At 43.1% G+C, this 26,702-nt stretch overlaps 2 protein-coding genes across 8 annotated transcripts; one reads left to right on the top strand and one right to left on the bottom strand.

Moving 5' to 3' along the window:
• The first annotated feature begins 303 nt into the window (after positions 1–303).
• TMEM263 (transmembrane protein 263) lies at positions 304–17,656 on the top strand. Of its 4 annotated transcripts, none has more exons than XM_065039317.1 (5): positions 309–444; positions 3,999–4,060; positions 5,121–5,235; positions 9,437–9,506; positions 14,947–17,656. In XM_065039317.1, the coding sequence occupies exons 4-5, from the start codon at positions 9,443–9,445 to the stop codon at positions 15,231–15,233; spliced, it is 351 nt and encodes a 116-aa protein (XP_064895389.1). In that variant the 5' UTR covers positions 309–444; positions 3,999–4,060; positions 5,121–5,235; positions 9,437–9,442; the 3' UTR covers positions 15,234–17,656. The 4 variants fall into 4 exon arrangements, with proteins under 4 accessions (XP_064895410.1, XP_064895389.1, XP_064895405.1 ...); XM_065039333.1 differs by having other exon boundaries at positions 5,124–5,235; XM_065039323.1 differs by lacking the exon at positions 309–444 and adding an exon at positions 855–932.
• A 2,599-nt stretch (positions 17,657–20,255) lies between these two features.
• Positions 20,256–26,574, bottom strand: MTERF2 (mitochondrial transcription termination factor 2). 4 transcript variants are annotated; one of them, XM_065039279.1, is made up of 3 exons: positions 26,338–26,379; positions 25,591–25,691; positions 20,256–21,513 (listed from the first exon to the last, which is right to left on the bottom strand). In XM_065039279.1, exons 1-3 carry the CDS (start codon positions 26,370–26,372, stop codon positions 20,306–20,308), a joined length of 1,344 nt encoding a protein of 447 aa, XP_064895351.1. In that variant the 5' UTR covers positions 26,373–26,379; the 3' UTR covers positions 20,256–20,305. The 4 variants fall into 4 exon arrangements, with proteins under 4 accessions (XP_064895351.1, XP_064895376.1, XP_064895359.1 ...); XM_065039304.1 differs by lacking the exons at positions 25,591–25,691; positions 26,338–26,379 and adding an exon at positions 26,415–26,574; XM_065039287.1 differs by lacking the exon at positions 25,591–25,691 and having other exon boundaries at positions 26,338–26,560.
• Between the last annotated feature and the right edge of the window lie 128 nt (positions 26,575–26,702).

Consider the following 26,702-nt stretch of genomic DNA (forward strand, 5'->3'; position numbering starts at 1 on the left):
TGGCATCTTCATTCACACCAGTGCCCTGGCCCCATGGCCACAGAGGTCCCTGCTTGGTGCAGGACACACCCGGGCCCTTCGGGGGGCTGGGCGCCTAATGTCTGTGCTTGCCCCGTTCCCCAGGGGAGGAAGGTGCCCGCGGGCCTGTAGAAGCCATGAGGGTCGGCTCGGGGTCTGCGTACTCTCTCGGGAACACCCTAGCACCTCCGAAGGCGGCCGGAGGAGGGGGCCAGGGCTGGGATGACGCCGCGAGTGCCCCCCGGGGCTGAGACAAGTGGGGATCGGCGGCGCCTGCGCGCCCCCCAGCCGCCGAGGGGGCCGCGCCACGCCGGGCGCTGGGGCGGGGTCTGCGGGTGCCGACGGGGCGGGCGCCACGTCGGCAGCGGGGAAAGGCGCCGGAGTAAAGTCTGCGGCGGAGCGCAGCTGAGCCGTGCCTGCTGTGCGGTGAGTGAGCGCTGAGCCAGCGCTGCCGCCCGGCCCCGCGGTGCCCTGCTCCGCCGTTAGCTGGGGAGCCCGGAGGGCAGGCAGCCGCCTGAGCGCCCTTCCTGCCTCCGCTCTTTTCCTGCCCGCGAAGGAAAAGAAAGTTCTGGGGGAGGAGGCAGGAGGGGACCCGGCGCGCCCCGGCGGAGCCGCCGGCGGAGAGGCGGGCTTGGGGAAGCGGGGCTGCTGCCGCCACCTGCCCTCGGCGCCTCTCGCCATGCCGGCGGCCCGGGGAGGGCGCAGCCCGCCCGCCTTTGTGCTTCCTGCCGCGGCACCCGGGGCCGTGAGGGAGGGGGCCGGGCCGGCCGTAGCGGCTCCACCGCGGCCTTGGCTTGCCACGTCAGTGCCGCCGCCCTGCGCCGAGGTGCCCGGCGGTGCCCGCGGCCGGCCCGGCGGGGAAGGTGGGCGGGGGTCGCTGCCGGGCCGCCTCCTGGGCTCCGCTGGAGGGGCAGGTAGCTGCGAGGGGAGGACGTGGCGGGGGATGTGGGGGCTCCGGCCGACCTACGAGGGGCGTGTGGGGCCTCGACGGGCCGGAGTCGGCTCTTCCTCGAGTGCGGGACCAGGCTCGGGGGCGGCTGCCCCGTCCTGCCGCTGCCGCCCTCTCTCCCCGGGCCTGGCGCCGCGCTGCCCGCGGCTGTGGCGGAGCGTCTGCCGCCTGCCCGGGCGGGTGGCCGGGGGAGCCCTGCTCGCTTTGGCCTTGCTTCTGGCCTCTCTTGTGCTCCCCCGTGGACTCCTCAGTGCCGGCAGAAGCTTTAATTCGGGTTTTCTCCTTTTAAACTTCGCTGTAGTCAGATGTTTCCTGTAGTAACCTGCTCTTTATTTCATCCATTTCTCTCGAGTCCAGCTTGATGGAGCAGAATCTGGAAGAGGGTTTTTTTTGTGAACTGTTTGGGAGCAGCTTAGCTTTCTGCATTCGCCTACCCTAGGCGTTTATGTGGTGTGGCCTGAAAATAAATCCAAGTTATTTTAGCCATGCAGCTGGTTCTGGTCATTGTGCGAAGCTCATAGACAGCCTCTGCGGATGCGATTAAATGCTTCCGTCTGCTCATTTAACAGGGCTGAAAACGGGAACTCTGAATCAGGATGTCACTCTGTAAGGAAGATTAATACCAAGCGCACATACCCTGTTTCAGTGTGCCCAGTGTTGCTTTGGGCAGCATGTCTGCAAGTAATTGGAAGGGTACATACAAGATAGCTGAATATAGTGCACAAATACTGGTTTGCATGCACATAAATTTTAGGACTGCTCAGTAAATACTATCTAGGCTTTTTTTTTTTTTTTTTATTTTTTTTTTATTTAAAGCTTTCTCTTAAGCTGTGGTTAAACACTCAGTAGAGTTGGTATTGCCTCCTCAGTATAAAAATGGACCATGTTGCAAAAGCGCAAACCAAAAGTTGTTTCTCATCTGGCAAGCGAACGGGTTTAAATGTCTGGCAGGAGTCAACAAACAGGTGGTGGACGCTAGGGAGAAAGTTCATTATTTCATTAGCAGGGGTGGCAAGGAAGTTCAGCAGCTGCTTTATCACCCTGACTGCTAAGCACTGTCAGGATTTGGCTTTCCTAGGTTTCCTGGAAAAGAACACCTGGGCTGGGTGTGGAGCTCAGGCACTGGGAAAGCATTGGAAGAAATGGGGAAGTGTCTTCCTAAGAATTAGCAGGAGGTGGAGGCTGACAGGACTGGTAAAATGGAGCTTCCATGGTCTTTCTGAAGCTGTGCCTTACTGGAATTTACCATTTAATTTCTAGAAACCAGTTTTGAAGAGCTAGAATGGGGGAATTTGGCTTCTTGCTGCCTTTGGTCTGGTATCTTGCGAATCCTTGCTTTGGAGAAAACCTGATTGCCAACATCAGGTGCTCCCTAGAGCCTCTTTTGGAGCCTGATCTGTACTTCAGTTGGGGGTGATAGAGAAATGCTGGGTTCTGTTATAGGCAAACACAATGCTGTAATGTCCCGGGCAGAGTTAAAGGCTGGGGATTTTTTTTTTCTTTCGCAGGAGATCTATATGCCTCCTTTTTTGCCTTCAGTTGTGGTGTGTGTTTGTTTTTTAATACAGATATGCTGCATTACCTTCCTAGCTGTGTGCTGAAACTTGAGTGCTGTGAGCCTGTTGTTTCTCTTTCTTATGGCAGTCTTGGTATCATTTTTAGGAGAAGGGGCTGTAGCCCATCCTGCTACAGGTTTAACAATAAGCTGTAGTTCACATCTGGAAACTTCTGATCAACTTACTGTGGTCTTTCCCTGAAAACTGTGTGTTTTCTTCCTCTGAAATGGGCATGCTTGCTTCCAAGCTGGTCCTGCTTTGTATATAAATCTGAATTTTTGAACTTGGCTCTTAAACAGAAGGCTTGTTGAAATGTCAGCTATGCTCTTGGTTTTTAGCTACACGTTTTCTACGTGCCTGGATTTGTTTTTACTTCAGTGCTGTTAGCGTCGACTCTTTCTTCTTGCAGAACTTCAAGCAACTGTCTCCCTTGCATTAACTAACTTAAAAACACGTTTCCATGTCGGCTGTGCTCTGAAGGGTCTGTCTGAGAGGACTAACAGCTCTGGCCACTCTTACTCCTAACATGTTGCAAGCCCTAATCCAAGGTATAAAGCAGAGAAGCTGATAGTCAGGGGTTACTTGTGCAGCTTTAAGGAATACCCTGAAGAGCAGCCATAAGTAAGATTACCTTTTTGGCTTTGTGACTTATTTCCTTGTTTAACTTGGAGTGTAGAGCACTGTTACCCTTTCCAAAATGAAAGCGTAACACTGAAAGAGGGGAAGGGAAGCCATGCATGTGGCAAGGGCTGTTTTGTTTTCTATCACCTCTGTAGCCCAGCTTTCGAACTGTATCACTGCTGAGCAGAAGAAGGATAATTTTTCTCTGGTGGACTCAGACGAGGCAATGGGTTTGTCTGCAGTTCTGTCAGGTGAATAGTTCCAGTGCTGTCTGCTGCTGCAACCGTCGGGAACAGCGTTGTGCTGCCAGCTAAAATTGGCCCCATCTTTGGGCAGCTGCGTTGCTGCCCGCAAATATCTGAGTAGTGGCATTGAAACAAGCCAGTTTTTGCTGGCTGCTGCTTGGGACAGGTTTGCTGTGCTGAAACAGTAGGGCTTTTTGTCAGTGAAGTCAGAAAGACATCAAGAGCATCGTCTGAAGCTCGGGAAGTTGCACACGTCTGTAACGGTTAGAGCCCACTTCTCAGTGGAAGGCTAAAATTCTACACAAATCACTAAGAACTGCAGGCTCGTTAAGGAGAGGTTGCGTCTTAATGTTCATTACCACACTTTGTAGTAATCCTCGTGACAGCATATGGAGCCAGTAAAACTATTTCTGTTGACCAGGAACACAGAAGGAATCGGTGTTTTGGTGAGATAAATCTCATAAAATTTTGGCATTTTAAGGCCATGCCCAGCGTGCTTCTCCTCTGCCATGGGGCTTTGTATGTATTGTTCCTACCATACACCCATGGCAGGGATGTGACAGTAGCGCTGTTCCTTAAGATGTCATTAACCATCTACTTTTCTCATAGGTGTGTGCAGAATACTTTTGTGGAAACAACTAACTAGACATCTTCACGAAGGAGTATATTTGGTGAGAAAGTTTTATTTTAATCAACTTTGATATGAATGTGCGTGTGGCTGTACTGTTACCTGCAGAGCTTCATAGTGCTTCCAGTCTGAGTCCTATAATAGTGTTGATGTTATAAATAGCTCGAATCAAAAAATCCTCTTCTAACCACTTCTTTCTTTACAACTGTGTAAAACTTCAGAGGTTCCTATATATTTCATATTCTGACAATACGAAAGTGTTTTCTTCTTTAAAACCAACAGAAAGAGTAACTTCCTTTTTTTTTTTTTTTTTTTAACTTTTTAATTTTAGTTTGAAGGTTGATGTATATTTTAATGTGTTGTTGAAAAAGATGAGGAGTTATCTCTTGAATGACTAGCACCCTCATAAGCACTCGGGGGGTCGGGGGGGGAAGTAGTTTACATGTGCCCCTGTTTGAAATCTCTTTTTCAAGATCTGGATTTGCTTCTACTTCTTAACATAAGAAAACGCAAAGCTTACATATTCCTCTGCACAGGTGAAGAAGGAGGCTGCAGGGTGCTACTGATATGCTAGGTATCTGCTTCATGAATGTCCATGTGAATTCTGCCAGGACTTGGAGAGATCCCACCTCATTCTATGTGATCATTTAATGCAGGTGTTAAATGATGTTGGCTGTTTTTGCCCTGTGACACTTGACACAGTGAACTTGGCATCACAGGATGAAAATGCCAAAGAAAGATCAATTTGCTTGCTTTCTTTTCCCCCTTTTTTTTGGCCAGTTTTAGCATACTTTGAAGAAGATTCTGAAAAGCGTACCAGAAAGTTCCAAAGTTCAGGCTTCTGATAAATCTTTGCCTTGTTGCATGTGCTTGCAATACTGGTAATAGTTGTGACTAACTATTCAGTACACTTTGAATCTGCAGCCTCCAACTTCAGTTTCCAAAGTTGCTTAATCAAAACTGTTTCTGAATGACCTAATTCTCTGCATAAAAGTCTTATCCCTGCACCTCCAGATCAATGCCTTGGGTGTCAGCTGAGTTGTAATTCCTATTTGGTCTCAAGAATTTTGCTTTCTTTTTCTTTTGTGGGGACACACTTTCAGCAGGGAGCGTGAAGAGGAACCTTCCTTAGGATACACTACGGTCTGGTGACCCGGGGACTCCTGCAACGGGGGACGTACGAGCTTGGATCTCTTTAGACGAAGGAGGCATTGAACTGTGAGTGCTTTCACCTTGATGGTATTACATAAAAGATAGTGAGTGGTTTCTGTTTTTCTAACTCCAGTTTTTGAAGAAAGAAATTGTATTCCTGCCCTCTTCCAAGACTGGATGAACTCATCTACCACCAAGCGGTTATTCCAGGCCTTTGACCTCCAGTCAGTAGAAGTGTTCACCTTAAATCTCTGGAGGGGAGCCAGGTTTAAGACATGTCTCTACATGTAGTATTTCTTGATCGCCAGATACGCTACACCCTGTTTAGCACACAGGATTTTGGATCACTTTTCAGAGGCTCTTAAGTCTCCTGATGTGTTAAATTGGATGCAAGGATGCAGGCTGCAACCTAGATATCTAAAATTTTCTGCTTAAGTCCTTTGTTGGATCTTGGTCTTGATTCTGTGATTGACTGGAGAGCTTCTATAGAAAAACAAAAGGACCTGAGTTGTGCTTTGTGAGCTCTTGTGTGCCAAGTTCTGTTTCAAGTCAAGCTGTGAGCCATTTCTGACAGTGATGTGATTCCGCTTTTTCTTGCATGGATGTAGTAGGAGAACAGCGAGTAAAATGTAGCACAAGCTGCTGAGGCATATCTCCTGCAGCATCCCTACAGTGCTTCCAGGCACCTGTGGAACCGCACATCACACAGTGGTTCTCAGCTTTCTGATCTGCAGACCCCCGAAGGCTCCCTTCCATATAGAACAAGTTCAGGCCTACCAAGAGTGACTTATTTCCCTTGACTTCTCAGGCCCACATAGTGCTCCATTGACTTTTGGGGTCTGATAGCAGCAGGTTACTGGTGTGTGAGCTGCAGAAGGTAGACTGCTGTGGTCCATTTAGTTGTAATACAGTGAAGTTTTTCTGTGGTTTAGAAGGAGCTGCAATTGTGTTAAATCATTGCACATGAGTGAAGTATTGTGTGATGTTCCTGTCTGCCTTTTAAAAAGTAGCTTGTGGTCAGGAGTTAAGTAACCTTGAGGTTTTAAGGAAGGTAGCAGGGGAGGGAATGCTTAATCTTATCACTTTTTTATGTACTGCTGTGATTTTTAGGTGCCGCTTTTTTTCTCCTTCCCCTCTACTCCGCCCTGGTGAGACCACACCTGGAATATTGTGTCCAGTTCTGGGTCCCTCAGTTCAGGAAGGACAGAGAACTGCTGGAGGGAGTCCAGTGCAGGGCAACAAAGATGATTAAGGGAGTGGAGCATCTCCCCTATGAGGAAAGGCTGAGAGAGCTGGGTCTCTTTAGCTTGGAGGAGACTGAGGGGTGACCTTATTAATGTTTACAAATATGTAAAGGGTGAGTGTCACGAGGATGGAACCAGGCTCTTCTCGGTGACAACCAGTGGTAGGACAAGGGGTAATGGGTTCAAGCTGGAACACAAGAGTTTCCACTTAAATTTGAGAAGAAACTTCTTCTTGGTGAGGGTGGCAGAACACTGGAACAGGCTGCCCAGGGGGGTTGTAGAGTCTCCTTCTCTGGAGACATTCAAAACCCACCTGGACGCCTTCCTGTGTAACCTCATCTAGGTGTTCCTGCTCCAGCAGGGGGATTGGACTAGATGATCTTTCGAGGTCCCTTCCAATCCCTAACATTCTGTGATCACTAAACTAGAAAGTCCACTGTGAACTCCCCTGCCAATACACTGGTTTGTTTCTTTAGCTCTGCAGGAACTGCAAGCAAATCTGACAGTGGCCTAAACTAGATTATGGAGGGTTACGAAAGCATCTTTTACCTTCACTGTTTGCTGGTCTTACTCTGACTTTTTCCATTAGGCAGTTCACGTCTTAATTAACTACTTGTCTGATGCTGAGCACAACAGATCCTTGTTACGTTGTCAGGGTTGTATCTGCTGTCACTGCTGCTGTCCCCGATACCTTCTTAACAGCAGAAAATAGTAAAATTTTCTTGGGCCTTGTGACACTTTCTAGCTCTCTGCCATGTTCAAAACGGGTAACTTAGTCCAGCTCCCCGCTTAACTTGTTGATAATGCTTGATAGTATTTTGTCTTTCTTCCTTAATATTAAATAACTTTTCTGAGCCTCTTATGAGGAATTGTTGACAGAAACTTTGTGGAAACTCAGACAAGCAATTTCATCTGAGTTTCATTTTGGAGTTACATGCTGGCTAGATACAAATACATTAGCAGAGGTAGTTCTTGAGAAAAACTAATCTCTGGCTTAACTAATTTGTGTCTCCCTTGAAACTTCTTTAAAACTGTTTTTGTCACCTTTTTATTCCTCTGTTTGAAGTAAGACTTGCTAGGTTGAGACTTTTATTTTACTTTTTTTGGGCCGTCCCTAATGTAGTGAATACACTTTCAAATTCTTGGTGGAGTAATCATTTTAATGAACAAAATAGCCAGTGTTCAGTAGAAACATAGTTACTTTATCTTTTTACAGATATTTTGATCAAACAATGTCAGGCCAGTTAGTTTTTTACAGCATCTGCCTTCTCTTTCTTACAGGGCTTGATATTTTTGTTGCAAGTTGGAAGAAAGCAACAACCTATTAATTTCACATAGTGAGGATGAAATCCTTGTATTTCTTCCAGCTTGCATTAGATGAATGCAAAGAAATTGCGTAGTACCTGAATCCAGTCCTTTCTCAGAACCTGATTGCTCTGTGATCAATTGGACTTTTTTTTTTCCTTTCTTGACTCACTGACCTGTGATTAAATAGAATAACAGTGAATTCTATAATTGATACTTTTCCAAATTGCCTCTTAGCCCTCTTGTATTTATGTGTCCAGCTTGATGTGTTGCTACACACTTTCCTGTTTCTTAGTTTCCACATTTGCATTTCTGGCTTTTGAGAGGTACTTGCTCAGCGTTGCCATCAAATCAGCCACCCTGGCAGCAGGGTTTTGTGCTTGCTTTTTTTGTTCAGCTTTATACAAAGGTACCTATGTTTTCTGAGTCATGACCTGATACCCGGAGTGATGATTCTGAGAACTCTTTAATATTCAGTTTAGACTTGTTTCGCATCTGAAGATCTATCACTTAGCATGTGGGTGCTGTTTTTCACTGTGATGGGTTTGACTTCATAATTATACTCTGAGGGTTTTAGCTGTTGTTTTCCAGGTGAGTCTTCACGTCTTCGAGCTCTGCTTCTGCCTCCTCACCTCTTCTTCAGATCCCAGCCATTGCTTTGTGACCCAGAGGAGGTACACAGAGATCTGGGCCTGGTGAGAGAGGCTGGAATTATTTTTGTAGTGGTCAGTCACCCGTTGAAGAAATTAAATTATTTGAAGGTTTGCAGGGAGATGGGAACTAAGAGGTGGATGGCAGGAAGACAGAAGGATACTGGGTGGTATAATGCAACTTGTTTTTCTTTCTCTTTTTCCTCACCTCAGTGTTTGCTGAGGTGGGAAAGCGGGATTAGCAAGAGAGCTCAGGGGAGGAGGAGGCAGGACTTGGTGGGGGAGGAAAACAGGAGGGAAGCCTGAACTAGATATTTCTTTCTTCATCTCTGAAGGGAAAATGCAGTAAGCAGAGCTGCTGATCTGAGCTTTTTCCTGTGCTTCCCCTCGCCGTCAGGGACTGCTGCTCTAGAACTGCTCTAGGAAACAGCTTTTGGTGTAAAGAAATCTTTCTGAAATGTTTTCATTGGGAAGATTGTGTAGAGTTAAAACAGCTTCGTTCTGCTGCTATCATCTCACTGTGTAAGCAGTACTGCTACAAGATAAATAGTGTTTTCATTACAATTCTTCCATCTTGTTTTTCTGGCATTTATTCAAATTCTGCTGCAAGAACTTGTTTCTTTAAACATCTTCTGTTCAGGTACTGACAGAGCTTACAGGCATGCTACTGTTGTTTTTCCAGCACCTACCACCTCTGTGATCAGTAGGCTTTTCTTTTTTGGTACGCAAACATAAGCTGCTGTATGACAGTGGCCGTTTTATTTTTATACTGGTTTTCTTCCTGATTGCTTTTTAGATTTAAGATCCACTTGGTATGGGGTGGCAGCTCCCACCAAGCCTGCTGACCTGGTAGAGGGCTCCTTTTTCAAGTACTGAGTCTGCTTGAAGAATGCAAAAGCCCAGTCCAATAATAAAAGGAGCAGCAGTTTTTTGGGAGCTGCTAGCTTATCTAGTAATGAAAAAGAAGTTTATTTTCTGTGGAACTTAAACTACATGAATTTTGGATTCATGGATTGCATTTATGCTTTGCCAGAAAATATATATAGCATATGTGAATTTTTTTTTTAGGCAATAATGAATCAAACGGACAAAAATCAACAGGAAGTCCCATCATATCTTCATGATGAACCACCAGAAGGTATGTATTAGTTTTTATAATATGATGTCAATTCACAGAAATTCATCAGAAGTTCAGTTATCTTTTTTTTTTAAGAAAAAAGAAGGATCTGCAAGCTGAACAGCTTAACTTTAAGTGACAGTAAGTAAGCCAGCCCTGGGATGCGATGGGCCTGGGTTATTGTTCACTTCTGCATTATCTTGATAACAATAAGGCCACCCAATATAATTCAGTAAACAACTGTACTGTTGAATTATAGAGAAGATGGACAGATACCAAAGAACATAATTTGCAGGTTAGTTTCCAGAGATGTTAATTGGTCCAGTAGGTATTTATTTTGTTTGATGTGTGAGATGGAAGAGTCTGGCTTCGCTTTTTGACACCTTGCTGAGTTCATAGTGCTTGTGACTTTTAAACAAGATATGTTTAAAACTATGTGGAACTTTATTACTACTTTTGGAGACCCTTTTCCATCATACAGCTTGCTATGATTCTAACTGTTGACTTAATCTCATGGTTTCCTAGAAACAAACACTTGATTTCATTAATGAAGTGGCATTTTGGTCTCCTGAACCAAAGAAATCTCAAGTTGGTTATTAGACCTGCAGAGGAAAAGCAGTTGCAAATGAGCAGAGTTCCCTTCGAGGCTGTGGCATGGTTGGACAGCAAAGAGTCCTGTTTGCATGATGCGGCAGGAAGCAGACTAGATCAGAACCCATTCTTGGCACACAGGTTGTCTGTGTTCTCTTTTCTCTTGCTCTAAGACCGAATGTGATCGATGTAGAGGTCAGCGAGTCCTGATTTTTTCCTCCTTTCATTGCTTGTCAATTTGTAGTGGCCCTTTAAAACCTTGTTTGTTGCGGTGGAGGTTTTTTGTTTGGTTGGTTGGTTTGTTGGTTTTCTTTTTTGTTGTTGTTGTTCTTGGTTGGTTTGTTTTCTCAGCTTTTATATGGTGTATAACTCAACAATCTACTTCGCTTGAACATCAATATTATCCACTAACTGTAACAGAAGGGGTTGAAGTGGAGTAGTCCACTCTGTCCTTAATAACTATTCGACAGGAAACAAAAACACGAGATGAGAGGAGAGGGAGGAATAGATTTTCATGACACCGTGGTTCTTAAGCTCTACTGTGCTTGAACTTGTTAGAGTATCATGGCGTGAGGACAAAAATTTCTTTATAAGCTCTTATGGGGTTGCCAAGATCCCAGATGTATTTCTGAAAGCAAATGCCACATTGGAAACAATGCCCTAATGTGTGTTACCTTCAAGTCTAATTTATAAGACACGCTTTTTTGCCTTAAAGGTTGAATTTGGTTTTATACAAGTTAAATCTCACAAAGAGAAAATAAGCGTTAGTCTGACCAGTGAACTAAAACCAATTCTTTCTTGAGGAAGGCAGTGAAACAAATGGGCGTTTTTTATCTTCTGGAGTGTTTGGAGTCTTCAGAAGGCTGTCAAGATTGAGAGTCTAACAGCAGACCCTGATCAGCACTAGGTATTGCAAGGTTTTATTTAATGTTTGTGAGCATTTGAGACTTTATCTTCTCCTGCACCATATCCTCTTTCAGTATGACAATAACCAGTTTGAATATGAAGTCTAAATAGATGGAGAAAGTTGGTGTACTTAAAAGGAATAGAATGAAACACAGCTTGTCGTAATAGAAGCTCAGTCCAGGAAGAGGCTTTTTCCTTTTGGTTCTGTTTCATGTGCACTGTTCAAACCTGATGAGTTTAGTTAAAATGATGGAATATTCTTGAAGAACATCCCTGGTCTAAATGTCAGGCAAGGTCTTCATATGCAGTATGCTTACGTTATCATAGAAAGATGGCCAAATGTGGATGGAAGGCTACTGGTTCGATATTGGCAAGAAGATTGTCTCTCTTAACAGGCTGCCAAAAAAACCCCATACGTCCTTAGAGGAAAGGTGCAATTCCAAAACCAATCTGCAGTTTTTTGTAAAGATATAAATAGTTCCAGTTTGTGCTTGGTGCACAAGGGCTTTAAAGAAATACATGTGTGGAAGAAGCTTTTGTGCTCAGTCCTTCTATGAGTAATGCTTTTCTAACGCTTTATTTTCTGCTTTGCAAGTGCTGCCAACCTACGTTCATTCCAGCTCTTGTTCTCCGTGGGACTCTTTTCAGCAGGAAGCTGGCTGCAAGGTAGCATGGTAGAGCCAACCCCTGAACAAGGAGCTTGTGTCACCTTCTCCCTAGGTGTAGCAATTACCTGTTTTACCTTCTTTCTCCTTAGAAACAAAGAGATCAGGAATGTGTATCCCAGAATAGAAATCAACCAGCAATAAAAACTCTTTGCAGCTGCAGGCATTCACTAGATCTAATGGACAATGTAAACAGGAATGAAATGGGAATGTGTCAACCATCACCAGAAGTTATTAATACACCAAGTCACAGTCAGTGTTTACACTTGTGAAATAGAGTAAATGCTGTCAAAGGGTTGGCTACCTGGAGTAATGTGAGGAGAAGCATGTCAAGATTAATTTTGTTTCTCTCTTGTTACTTTATAAGTTGGCTATGATGGGTCCTTCCTTGCTAATATCTAGTCTTATTTACTGAAATCTGCTCTTAAAATTCAATGTGCTAAAAGACTTTATTTCAATTCACCCTGATGATGGTGATCTAGTTAGTCAGAAAGTGCTTCACTTCCACCTACATTTTGTATAAAGTGTGTAAGTTTGGTCACAAGAATCCTCTAATGTATAATACTTAGTGGATTTTTATACCAGGCTCTATATAGTCCTCTCTGAGTGTGCTTCTGTAAAGGCTTCCTGTATACAAGTAGAAATCCTGATCTTTGTGTGCTTGTGTTGGCAATGCATTTTTGTTGGAGATGTCCAGGCTTAAAGCTACTGGCCTAGAATGAACCAGCAAGGGTTTTACTTGGCTTTAAGTAAAAGGCTGTTAATGATGTTTCTAGTTTCCATGACCCTTTCTTAAATAAGAGATTAGTGTAAGCTGGAAGCATTTTTAGTATTTTTTGTTCCCTTGAGCTGCACTGTTCTTTATGTGCTGGCTTTTTTGTTTTTTATTTCCCCTCCCCCCCCAAACTTGCAAGAAATTCTCTCATTTAGATGGCATCTTCTGTTTGAAATATTCCTGGCACGAACATAGGAACTCTGAACTTCACACTTTTAATGAGTTCTGAGTCCTGGGTCAGTCCGGGCACTATCACAGACTTGTTGGAGGTGCATGGGAAGTTGTTCATCCCAGTTTTCACCTTGTAGTAGATGAGTTCTGGTGGGTGACTCTTGGAAACTCTCCTCTGCGTGCAAGCTGTCAGCAGCCATGGCGCTGGAGGCAGAGACCTGTCTGCAGGTTCTCCTGAGGCACGTTGCAGTGCAGAGCAAACGCGTTGACAGGGTCTTGGTATGGGTCTCTGGTGGCTCTAGACCTGAATTTTCTTTTCTGCTGCCTCTCATCATACTATTCCAAGGATGTTTTTTCTGCTACTGACTCACTCACCTCCTTTTTATGTTTGTGTTTTCCCTAGCACTGCCCGCTGTGGTTCCACTTGTTCTTTTCTTAGTTCCCTCTGGTGTTTTTCCCTAAGACAGGGAAATGTGTCTGTTAAATCTACAGGTAGCTAGAAAATAACAAAATACTCTGGAACTCTTACTCTAGTTGTGCTAACTGGCTGTCTTTTGCCATGGTTCTCTCTGAAACTTTTTAAGAAATGTTTGGAGTTGGTGAGGAGTTGACAAGACTGGAGCTGAAAAAGATGCTTACCCATACAACACTGTTGTGAAAAACAGATATTTCTCAAGGTTTGCATTGAAAATACTTCACACACACGTCAGGGCTAAGCTAGCTAATAGTTGCACTGGGTGATATTTTCCTGCAAGTTTAAATACAATGTTAACATACTGTTACCTGTTTCTTTGAAGATTAGATGATGCTAATGCAGTAGTAGGGTGGAGCTGTCTTAATTCCCTTTAGATACAAGGTGCATGTATCTCTTTAGGATTTTGAAGCCTACATTTAGAAAAACACTAAACTATTGAAAGGCTAAGTGGCTAATTCTGGGAGTCTTTCTATTCTAATACTTGCTATTATTTTGAGGCTATGTAATTGTACTGTAAATATGGAATGTGAATTGACTTATACAGCATATGGCAAGAAACTGTGCTAAGTGCAGGTTAAACATAACATTAAAAATAAAATCTATATTTACGTGGTCAATAATATGCAGAAATCCTGTGGTTCGAGATTTTGGTTTTGTGTATCATATTGGGATTTTTTTGTTGGGAGTCTGTAACTCTTGCTATTGTTAGTGCCTTTGAGGACCACTTTTGGTATTTAATGAGCTATTTGGCCATTGGACTTCTTCCCCCCGCCCCCCCTTCCTTCCTCATCCAAATTACATTAAAAGTGAGTTTGGAAGAAAATTAAATTTATGTGTATGATGAAGAAAGGAAGTGATATAGTGAAGAGTTGGCATCAGTTTTGTCCTTCTCACACTTCTTTTGACTGCTGTTTGTAACCTTCTTCCACTTTTTCCTAACCCATGCACACAACTCTTGTAAACACATCTTTGAAACTGTAATTATTAAGGAAAGAAACAACTTTGTCTCAAGGTGAGCTCTTCTTGAAGAACAGCTCTTTTTGTAAAATAAACCTTTGGCTCTATTTCTCCAGTCCTTCCTTAGAAATTTGAGCAGCGAGGTAGAACTGCTGCTTTTGGGGTCCCGCTTTCTGTAGGTTAACTCTTCATATTAGGATAAGGGGAACAGGAGAGTGTGTCACCATCCCTTCTTCCCCTTGATGAAGTCCAGAAATGAGGTTAATTTGGCCATGTGGGTTTCCAGAGTCTGGGAAGGTGGTGGTATGCGGAGGAGAAAAGTTTATCACTTAAGACCACCTGGGAGCTGTATGCCTGCTATTTGTACGCTCAATATTGACTTGTTTCAGAAAACAGCATTGAGGTATGTCTCACTGCAGCAAAGTGTCTTATTTGGAACTATGATGGTATTATTGCTCTCCACAACTACCAGAAAGGAGGCTGTAGCATGGAGAGTGTTGGTCTTTTCTCCCAAGTAACAAGTGATGAGAGGAAATGGCCTCCAGTTGCGCCAGGAGAGGTTTAGATTGGATATAATGAAAAAATTACTTCGTGAAAAGGGTTGTAAAGCAGTAGAACAGGCTGCCCAGGGAAGTGGTTGAGTCAGCATCCCTGGGGGTGTTTAAAAGATGTGTAGGTGATGTTGTCAGGGCCATGGTTTAGTGACAGTGTTGGGTTAATGGTTGGAAATCTTGAGAGTCTCTTCCAACCAAAATGATTCTATGATTCTATGGTGTGTGAGCATCCAAGAAAAGTAACCTGCAAGGTAGGTATGTGCCTTGGCTGCTAGACTAGAAAAAGAAATACTTACAAATAACTATTATCTTGAAATGTCTTGGATCACAGCCCTGTGATTGATTTGCTTGTTGTTTCCTCCCCTAGGTGCATTAAAAGACCACCCACAGCAGCAGCCTGGCATGCTTTCTCGTGTGACTGGTGGCCTCTTCAGTGTCACGAAGGGAGCTGTTGGTGCCACAATAGGGGGTGTTGCTTGGATTGGAGGGAAGAGTTTGGAAATCACCAAAACAGCGGTCACATCTGTGCCTTCAGTGGGAGTGGGGCTGGTCAAAGGAAGTGTTTCTGCTGTGGCTGGAGGTGTTACAGCTGTAGGATCTGCTGTTGCCAGTAAAGTGCCTTTAACAGGAAAGAAAAAGGATAAGTCTGACTAAAACCAAAACTGAGACATACTTGATTCTCCAGAAGATTACACCAGTGGCATTAAAATCTGCTAAGATTTGGACCATGAGAAGCCATGTGTCTTAGACACTTTATCTTCTAAACAGCTGTGCAAGTAACTCGATTTCATCTGAAAAGGACGGAAGAAGCTTGGCAAGCACAGAGTATGAAGATTTATTAGAGCCTAGATTGAAGTTTTGTATCTGGTGAAATGTTACACTTGATAACTATAGAAGTGAGTAAATGTATCTGAAGGGATAATACATATTTTAATATTCATTTACTGTAAGTCTTTTGCAGTTTGGGACTAAAATGTGAACATAGAAACTTGGTAATCTCTGCTGTACCATCAATATGACGAGATGCCATTCACTGTTCTCAGTGGTTTCTGAATCCTCCTGCTACAAGGGTCCTTCAGCTGTGTAATGGTGTTGTTGGACGTACTTGAATAGCTTGTCATGAATCAGTATTTGCAGGCAGCATATAAACTATCAATGACTGCATTCAGCCAGTGTGGACTGGAGCAAACAGAACTGGAGGTGTGCAGAAATTGGAAATGAGAGTGGGAGATAGACCTGAAAAAGTTTGACAACACGGTAGAAGGGATCATAAAGAGTAAACTAACTTAATGCCTTATTAGAAGAAAATACCTTTTTACTAGGTGAAGCTGTGTAAAGAACTGTCCTCTTGTTTCAGTGCAGTTTACAGAATGAGCTTTAGATGCTCTGTACAAATCCTGGTATCTGAAACTTTGTCAGTTTTTACTGAAAACAAGATTGCTCCATCTCAGGTGTATTTAATGATATGCATCTATCTCCTGCAAGTGAAAACTTGCTTCTAATAATCTTCTTATAGATTCTAGAAAAAAATGAGAGCTTAAAGGAAACTGAGCTGATGTGGTCATCCAGCATAACTGTCTGACTTGAAATAAATTCTTTTGTGTGGTTGGAAACCGCTGCGGAACTAGCAAAGCTATTGTCTCAACTCCATGATGCACCAGGTGAGCTTCTTGCTCTGTTTAAACAAATGCAAGGAATTTTTCACTACATCTTCCTGTCATACTTTGATTTTTGAGTAAAATGCAATACTGTTATTTAAAACAAACCAAAAAAAGGTAGATGAGGCCTTAAAAAAAAAAAAAAAAAAAAGAGAATTATTCAAGTAAAGTGTATACTGACAGATTCCAAACGTTGACACACCTCAAATGGGAACATCTGTAGGTCCTCAGCAGCGCGTGACGCAAAATGCACTTGTAATACACAGCATGAGGTTGCCTTAAAATAGAAGCTGTTGGCGATCTTCTTTTTTTTTTCTCATGTGTACTGACTTTTCAAATAAGTAACTTCTTTGGAAGCCCGTAGAAGAAGTCTGTGAATGTTGTGTATGCAGCATTTTCGAAAACCTTGTGTTCTTGCAGAGAACTTCCAAGCACGTGAGCTTACTTTTTCAGTGGCTATGGTCATACAAGAAGGATATATAGGGAGACTTTTTAGGAATTAAAAAAAAAAAAATCAAAACATATCACTCGTCTAAAACTTTGTCCTATATTCGTGGATGTTGAAGGTATACTATGTGTAAGTTATAGTACTGTAGTCAGCTAGTCTCTCTGAGCCTTGGGTACTTCAACTGCAGTCTGGAACAACTTTATCTGATATCAGTAATTGTTGTATATGTTGGTAGCATGGTGTTTGTCGGGATTTGGGGCAGTGGGGAGAGCAAAAACCCAGCAAATCTGCTCTTGTGAGTTGCATCAGCTTCTCAGCTCAGTTCTGCTGCAAAGGTGTAATGACATAAGTTTGTACAACAAAGGGAAGACTTTAACTTTGTTTTATAGTCAAAAGCTAATCGCCTAGAATATAGTGTAGTTTAAGGATACCAGTTAGCTCTAGAAATGAGCTAGTTTGGGTATCGGAGGCAATCTAGCTGCAGCAAATAATATAGTATCGTCTGCTCCCTCGCAGTTTCCAATGTAGATGTATCCCCAGAGTGCCACCACTGAACTCTTTTAAGTCACCTGTTTGGAGCATAGTGATATTTATGACACTCAGCCACACACTTCCTCATCGTTTTCTGAAAAGATAAATGTTGAACTGGTCATACCTCTTTTTTATGACATTCTCTAATTTTTATACTATGAAACTTGCTGCGAAACAAGTGTTGTCTGAGATAAGCAATGTTAGATCCATAAAGAGCTTCCACCACTTCATTATGCTTTGTTCTTAACATATCTTGTAGTTATTATTTCTGAATCTTATAAGTGAAATGCTTTAATGTCGCATATGGTTTTAGTTTTGGAAGAGCTTTGTCCTATATCCTGCGTATTTTCCATTCACTTACAGAACTTGCTTCGTCTTAAAAACTTGTTCTGATTCTGTCCTGACACTTGTGAAACATTAAATTTTTGCTATTTCAGACATTTGGAAGCTTCCTTAGTTAATTTGTGGAAAAAAGGCATACTTAGGTATACATCTTCCCACTGTATCATGCCCAGGAGTGTCTTTAATCTGCACGTAAATAGCACCAACCAGCTCTTAACAAAAACTGTGTTCACTGTGGTGTTGGCTGTTCATAGACACAAAATCCATTATACTTTTTTTCCTGAAAACTGAGGCTTGGGGATAATCACTTTTAAGATCATAGTGAGCTAAACAGAATATGGAACTGACATTTTCAGGGGGACTGGGGTGGTTCTTGTGTTTCGAGGTTGGTTTTGTGGTGATTTTATTTTACTCTCCTTTTCCCAGCCCCCATTTCAAAAGAGGAAATGTTTATGAAAACTGTTTGTATGCCTGACTGCTCACTGGGTGACAAAAGGCTGGTCTACAGGCTTTTATGTGCCAGACTTAAATGGTATAAACTCGTTCAGGTTCACTGTAACAATAAGAGACAAGGATGCAGAGGTCAGCAATGCAACGTTTTGGTAATTGGGAGATTCCCTGAGGTTTTATTATAAATGAATCCTGTGCAGAGGAGAGAAGCAGGTCCCAGGCATAGAGTTGTGAGTGAAGGATTGAATGAATTTTGGTCTGCTGTAGAGAAAAGGACTCTTTCTCTTTATACTTTTGTTTTGAAAGAGGAGGAGCAGAAACAGAAACATTCACAATGGAAAATGAGTTTGCGATAACTCAGGCTGTGACTCAATTAAAAATGTCACTTTCCTGTTTCAGAAACTTTAAAAACAAATACCTTTAGAAATGCTGAAACTAATTTTTCAGTGAAAACATTGTTTTATGTCTTGGTTTCCTTTTCATCATAAACCACTGGTCAGTTTGTGGTTCAGCAGTAGAGACTGCATCATCAGTAGCTTCAGAGAGCTGACATGCCCCCTTGTGCCTGAGGGGAAGGATGCTTTTGAATTCAAATAATGCTATGGTCTGCTTAATAGTGGAGCACTGAAGGACAGTCAGAAAGTGACAAAGGCAAGTAAGTTCCCGTGAATTTTTAATATGGCTGTCTTCCCAGATTCCTCTTAGAAAACAATAATGTGTTTCGAAAACTCAGCAAAGAAATGGCTTAGTGAGACAGCCTGACTTTTATCGTGCTGGCAACGTGCCCCTTCTTCAATTCTTGCCACTGTCACACGTGCTCCTCAGAGAACGGTGTTAACCCCCAGAAGCTGTGGTCATGTCTGCACTCGCCTGCGTGGCCCTGAGCTTGAGACCTTCAGCTGTTGAGATCTTGGCACTGCTCTAACCAGATGTTTCTAGCCCTTTCCAAGCTCGCATTGGATAATGTGGCAGGCTATATAAAATCATCACCTTGCAGCCCACCCTCTGAACAAGTAATTCAATACCAGCTTCCCTCAGCAATTTAAAGCTTCTCTTAAAGAGAAACCATGGACTTGCTGCCAAAATGTCTGTTAAAAAAGACCTAGAGGAATGGCCTGGGGTGAGGGGTGTGTGTAACTGTTTTTCTCCACTGTCAGGAGGGAATGTGTATGGAATAGTTGCTTAGGAAAGTCTTTCTGAGAAATAAAATCACGGATGAGCCTAATTCTATTGAGATGATCATCAATGATGCTACTAATTTATATTATTATTCACAGCCCATAAACAAAAATAAAGAAAATCCCCTGAGAACTTAAACACTGTCAGTTATGATTTTGAAAGCCAGCACTTGCCAAGTTACCAGACGGTGATATGTGAGAAGTGGTGTCACTCATATATTTAGAAACTGTGACAGCTGTTTGCAAATCTGGTAGTCATTTTTAATCACCAGTGGTTTGCAGACCAGGGTTTTTTATATCTAATATAAAAGCATAACTTTTTCTTTTCTCCTACAATCATTTGAGACCCCCTTGAGTCTCTCCGTAATGTTTTCTCTCCCTGGATCTTGCTAGAAAGTAAGAAATTAAGAACTAGACAATAGCAATAGATGTATTTCCTCCTGCCGCTATGTTCTGAAGTCTCAGAAATTTAAAGGAGGTTGTCTTGTAGTTTCTTTGCATTATGGTTTGCACATATTAGGATCTCACTGTAGCAGTCACTAAATAAAAAATACTGTATCCTGCCTGTCCTCAGACCGCAATCTGGCTGGGCCCTTCCATCCCAGAAGTCAAGTCTGTGGCAATTTGGGAGCTGGAGCTATTTACTGCAGCAATAAGGAATGGAGCTCTGCGGGGTGATGGACACTGCTGAAAAGCAACTCCCCTTCTTTTATCTTTCTCAGATAAAGATGATGCTAATCACTACCACAGACAGGACTGGGCAGGGGCAGAGCTGAAATTCCAAAGTGGTTAATGCCCTGTTAGATAAGGAAATGTAAGAGAAGACCTCCCCACTCCAGCCCCCCCCAAAAAAAAAAACCAAACAACCAGCCCATGCGAGGTACTCCCTGAGAAAAGAAAGGCCACCCTTATCATAACCAGGTTCTTTCATATTATTTGAAAGCATTAGAAAGCCACAACTGTATAATGAAGTCATGCTGAAGACCCACTCCAGGACAAAGTACAGCATAGGACTACGTTCTGGTTAAGATTAATTTTGTTTCAGTTCTTCTCCAAGAACCAGCATCTCTTTTCTCTTTGAAAATTTTATTTTGTGTAATACAAAGTAAAGCATTCAAATTAATCTTCTATGTTTAAAGGAGCAACAGGATTAAAAATTGGTCTCTCCTTCTTTGATTGTATCTTACCATAATTGACTTCAAAATCTTTCTTAGTACCATTCAAGCTTTCTAGAGTTCCACTTTTTATATCATATCCCAAAGCGGAGAGTTTTTTAACGCGGTACTGAACAATTTGCGTTGTCAACTCCAGCACCATTGGTGTCTCTCTAATTTGTGCTATAGAAATTCCTTCCTTCAGTAGTCCTTCGAGTCTTTCTTCCAAAACTGGAACAGGATAGTAGAGAAGGGCTGGGCATTTCAGCACTAGCCGTTTTAATTCTTGATCATTGCACTTAAAGACTTTTTTGGAAAAAAGCATACTCTCCTGCATAGTAGTAGGAGTAAGCTGAAAAATAAAACCTTTAAGTTTGGACAGCAGCTGTAGAACTTCATGGTCAGAGAAATCATTCGTCCGGAGAAATTCCAAGTTCTCCTGGATTGCAGTGGAGCTATTTAATAAAATAAATGGATTTTGGCTCAGTAACTTCAGTATCCAGATCTTCATATTTGCATCAGAACCTCCTAAACTTAAATAATTTCTTTGTAATTCCTCTATGACATTTTTGTTTTTCTCAACAGGATTGTAGAAAATAGCGGGTGCACTTGTTAAGAACCTGGTGATTATATTATTCTTAAGTCCCAACTCTTGAAAAAACAGTATATTTGCCTTCTGGTTCTCATGACATTGAGTAGTAAAAAAAGACTCTGGAAATTGCTCTATTAATTTAATCAACTGTTTTTCATTCTGGCATACTAATTGCCACAGAGTTCTTTGAGAGTTTACCTCTGCAGGGGTATGGAGAATTGCCTCTGGGCAGCGTTCTAAAATACTGGCTACAGCCGGCTCATCCGCTCCCATTTCTTGTAAGATATCAGCAACTTCTTTAACATAGGCCACATCCCGGAGAAGGACCCATTCCTTTAGCCGGCGTATTTTCTTAACGTCAACTGACAAGCTGTAGAGATTCTCAATGGTTTTCTTATTTTCTTCTCTTGATTTTGTATCAGTTGTGTAAGTGGAATGTATTAGGAAGCTTCTGTTTGCTACTTCAGTCCATACTGATGAAAAAATCAATCCTGGGCTACAGTATTGAGATCTTGCCAACAGAATAGTAAATCTGTTTTTTGTACCAAGAGTGACTCCTCTCAACATCATGGAATTCAGCCCTATGGAGAGAGAACAACTATAAGAAAACACATTTAAGGTAGAAGATACACCTCATAATGTTCTCAAGAGACATTGATATTTAGACTGAGCTGGCATGATTATTCTCAACAGAGTTTTTTATTAATTCATGTGAAAGTGTGTATGGGGAAAAACTTGTGAAAGCTTAATGTTCTGATGGATGTCTCACAGGAACAATAACATGTGGATGCGACAGACCTGATGTGGGGGTAGCGCTCTCTCCGTATAAATGCTCAGTCATACAAGAATGAAACTGTCAGTCGTTTCCTGCAGCTAACACTGTTAATTACATTACAGCTCACTCATGCTATATTAGAAGAATGTTTCATGCAATTTAATTTGACAGTAATTCTACTAAATGATTTTTTTAAAAAGCAGCTTAAATATCTTTCTTGACTCTTCCGAATGTATTTGCTTAACTTCTCAAGCATTGTTTGGAGCATGACTTGTTCCTTCATGTGTCACAGACCGCCCTGGTGCTCCTTCAACAGTTCATAGCCTAACTGCATTGTTAAATCATTTTTCTTGTAATTAAGGGAAAAAATCATCAAAACCTTTATGTATGTGTTTTTCACTAGCTGAGTCTGTTAATTGGGTTCTGAATAAGCACACAGGTATTTTGGGGTAGGAAGCAAGTACACCATAACATATTCAGCCCTTCGCTTACCTCTTCCAGTACCTACTTTGCTACTGCTGCCCTTTGCACTGACACCTTATTTCTGTCTCCAGGTCACTTCTGTCCTTGCCAGCCACCCCCAGCAGGCAGAGAGTCCTCCTGGAATAGGTGTGTGGCTGTGCTGGGCTCCACACAGCCACCATGGGGTAGCTGTGGGTAACCCCGTACCCCACCTTTGCTCACACTGACTGCCAAGTATCGCCAACGGCACATGTGGTGCCACCCGCTCTGCAATGGCCAAAGGAGACACAGCAGTCAAACAGGAAAATATAGCAAGTGTTATCTTTAACCTCCTAGGTGGTGTTTTCCTAACAACCTTTTGGCAGCACAGGGTGTGAAAGGGAGAATCGCTGGTCTGTGAAATACTTGCACTAATTGTTGCTGCTGGTAACATGTTGAAAGTGCTCGAATTGACAATGGAAAAAACCCCACAATTTGTGCGTTTGACAATTCTATCTATATGGTTGCTTTCCCTCTCCCAAAATACAGCGTGTTTCGAAAAGCACCTATGTGAGCATGAAGTTAATTTTTTATGAGAAAAGGACTGTTATTATAACAGTCTAACCCCTGTTTAGAGAACTTAAGTGACAGAGCCTCTATCTACTTGCCAGGTAAAGTTACATATTTTCCAGGGCTAAAATACACTATCTCAAGAAAGTGTACCTTTGCTTTTAAGTTGATGTTTTTCATCTTCTAAAAGCTAGACTTATTATGTTACTACATCATAAACTAACAGTAGACATAATTTTCTGTATGCAAGCTTATGTTACTGACAGAAGTTGTTTATCAGTAACTAACTTGTTTTTTAGTATTATTTCAAATCTCTGAGGCAAAATCTGATTGCCTAATGAAGCTGCTTGTGTCATAACCCCGAGGCTAATGATTTTATCTTCATAAACTTTGTGACTTGAGAAGTGCTGTCCAGCAAGTTCCACCACAGAGGAGGTGATTTTTCCAAATAGCCCTGAGAGTGCTGTATGTGTAGGTAAGTCATAGACTTTTCATGTGCTGACCTTTTCGTGTCCTGAAAAAGTGACTGTTTTGTGGGGACTGCAAACTAAAGCCTCTCCTCCGCAGGGAGTGACACAACCACCAGTTCTGAGTCCTGTCAGCAGTTCTATTGGATTTTGTGGGGTCAGTCAGAGGAAGTAAATCTCTGAACGATCAGGACTTTCTTCATTAATGCTTCAGCTCAGCTGGAAACTGCCAGCAAACTATTGTTAAAATTGGTTGGGATGTCTGATGATACTTCCAAAGTACAAACTGGAAAAATAACTAACCATGACTTTTACTTCAATGTGTAATCTTGCTGTTAAACAAAATTGCCTTGTGAGTAATAGTCACTTAACAAACAGTCATTTTATCTATTACAGAGCTTTTAAAAATTCTCATATAGTAAACTGTGCTCTTCTGAGATCTGACATGGAAATGATCTTTATGTTCACTTAGAAGAAGTTTTACATTGTCTGAAAATGTTTGACAGCATAGTAATTTTTTTCCTGTTGTCAGCGAGGATCATCCATGCAGAAATGCAGAATGCTATCAAATGAAGGAAAACTTTATTTGCTAAACCACATTTGACTGGGGTATTCAGGAGCCATGGTATAGCCCTAAGTAAACTATAACATGCAAAATAAGATTAACAGATTTTAATGTCATCGTATTCTATAGAAACAGATAAGATGATTAAAAGTTATGACTTCAGAGTCCATAGATGACAGTATCACATTTTCTGGGTACATGACCTATTCCAAGAGTTCAGAGGTCTCTTAGAGCTCATGCTGAAATGCTGTCCTAATATGTAGGACCCCACTGCAACTTTTTACACACTTATATTGCTGTGGAGATTGTAAATCAGTTGAGAGATTAAGGAAAAAACCCAGCCATCTTAGATGTTGGTTTTCACTGCCAGCAGCACCCTCTTATCACCAGATGTCATAACACAATAAGGAAGTGAACTAATGTCTCCCTGGAAGCTACCTGTGATCCAGCTTGTTGTCACACTTGCAGTGACCTACATCTACAGAGTAAAGGGTGTTATAAGTTTCATTATTTAATAAGAGTCCTATGTATACCTTCTATAGGAGATGGATCCTAGGATCAACTGGCTGATTCATGCCTCATTTCATTCAGAAATTTTGAATTTCTGAATGAGTGTTTTGAGACTCAAATCTCACTTTTTGAAAAATTAGCAAACCAACCTCTTACTCATGTTGTATTTTTCACAAAATCTTTCACTAAGGAGAGCAACAGTATGACTACTACTATATGTTGGTCACTGCCATTTTTATTACAGCAAACTGTAGGCTGTAGAGAACTAAAGGAAACTACTGAATGCCTAGATCAGGGGTGTCAAAATCATTTTCACTGAGGGCCACATCAGCCTTGCAGTTGCCTTCAAAGGACCAAATGTAATTTTAGGACTGATGTGGTCCCAGGTAAAAATGAGTTTGACAGCCCTGGCCTAGACTGAATTTTGAATTAACCTGGAAGAGTAGGTATCTATCTAGAAGAGATCCGTATAGACAGGATGTAAATAGCTTGTGAAGAAATCTGGAGTGGTAATAAGTAACAGTTTTGTAATTAATGCATAGTAAGCATTTGCACTTCTGCACATACAGACAAAATGTGAATCCCTGCTTTGCATCAGTAGTGGAAATGAGGTAAAAGATTACAAAAACATGCTAGACCAACATAAAGCTTTCTAGAAAAAGCTATGGAGGATCCTAGGATACTCTAGATTGGAAAAGACCTCAAAGAGCTCAAAGCAGGGTCTGCTATAGGCACAGGCTGCTTTGTCCAGTCAGATCTTGAAACATTCCATCACGGAAGGTGCCTGTCCAGCCTCTCTGGGATGCCTGTTCTACTGCTTGACTGACCTTTTAGGGGGTGAAAAATAGAAAACAGAAAAAAAGCTTTTCCTTCTAGGTCGAGAGAGGTTCTCCTTCCCCTCTACTCCGCCCTGGTGAGACCACACCTGGAATATTGTGTCCAGTTCTGGGCCCCTCAGTTCCAGAAGGACAGGGAACTGCTGGAGAGAGTCCAGCGTAGGGCAACAAAGATGATCAAGGGAGTGGAGCATCTCCCTTATGAGGAAAGGCTGAGGGAGCTGGGTCTCTTTAGCTTGGAGGAGACTGAGGGGTGACCTCATTAATGTTTATAAACATGTAAAGGGTGAGTGTCAGGAGGATGGAGCCAGGCTCTTCTCGGTGACAACCAATGATAGGACAAGGGGCAACGGGTACAAACTGGAACACAAGAGGTTCCACTTAAATATGAGAGGAAACTTCTTCTCAGTGAGGGTGACAGAGCACTGGAACAGGCTGCCCAGGGAGGTTGTGGGGTCTCTTTCTCTGGAGACATTCAAAACCGGCCTGGACACCCTTCTGTGTAACCTCATCTGGGTGTTCCTGCTCCAGCAGGGTGATTGGACTAGATGATCTTTTGAGGTCCCTTCCAATCCCTGACATTCTGTGATTCTTCCTAGGAAAGGAAAGACATTTTTAAAAAAGCTTAAGGTAACATAGCACTATTTAAGCCAAAGGTCTTCACGCAGCGTTTTAGCACAGAGAAAATGGAAAGACAGCACACAACCACGGCCTGGTCGTCTGAGTCCGGCCACCTGGACCACTCCCGACCCACACCCCCCCATCTCCCTTGGGACCCGGCTGAGGGGTGGAGGGGCGGGAGGCGCCGAGGCCGGGCAGCCCGGCAGGGCTCTCCCCATCCCGCTACCGCAGCCGCTTTCTGCCCTTATCGCCGAGGTCACCCGGCAGGAATGTCACTCGCGGCCTACACCGAGGAACCGCACCTTCCCTTCCCAACCACGCGTCACTTAATCGCCACGCAGCTTCTCCTCCTGTCGCCTCGCCCCGTTTATCTCCGGGCCGCCGTCACTGTTACGACACGGCCTCATCTGCCGTCAAAGCGCGGGAGGCCGAACGTCACGTCAGCCAGCCCTCTAACGCCGGCTCCCCGGCTCAGGGCCGCGCCGAAGCTTCCCCTCCCCCCCGGCGCTCGGCCAGGTCGCCGCTGAGGCACCCGCCACCTCACAACCCCAGCCCCGGGCCCCGCGGCCGGTGTGAAGCGGTCGGAGCCGGCGGGGACCGGCCCCACACCCGCGCCTGACCTGGCTCGCCGCCGCGGAGCGCTGGGCCCTACCATCGGTACCGCGCGGAGGTGGGGAAGGCGACGGGGGGGATGTACCATGTGAAGGCCGCGGCGGGGAGGGGAGGGCGGCAGCGAAGTACAGTCATTAAAGCTGATTTTTCAGTAAAGAGGGACTTTGTCGGCCTGCAGACGTGAGTGGAGTGTGCTGTAGTTCACGTCTCGGTACGCTGTGTTCTTAATCAGCGGGGTAAATGGGCTTGCACGGTCTCTTCATGGTGCAAAATCCCCCGAGGTTCTTCCACTTGTTAAAATAGACCTTGTAATCATTAGAAATAATTAAAGGTGGTTGGATTTAAACAGCTTTCAAGAGAGAATTTGTACGGT

This window comes from Columba livia, chromosome 1, assembly GCF_036013475.1.
Source record: "Columba livia isolate bColLiv1 breed racing homer chromosome 1, bColLiv1.pat.W.v2, whole genome shotgun sequence".
NCBI classification, from domain to species: domain Eukaryota; kingdom Metazoa; phylum Chordata; class Aves; order Columbiformes; family Columbidae; genus Columba; species Columba livia.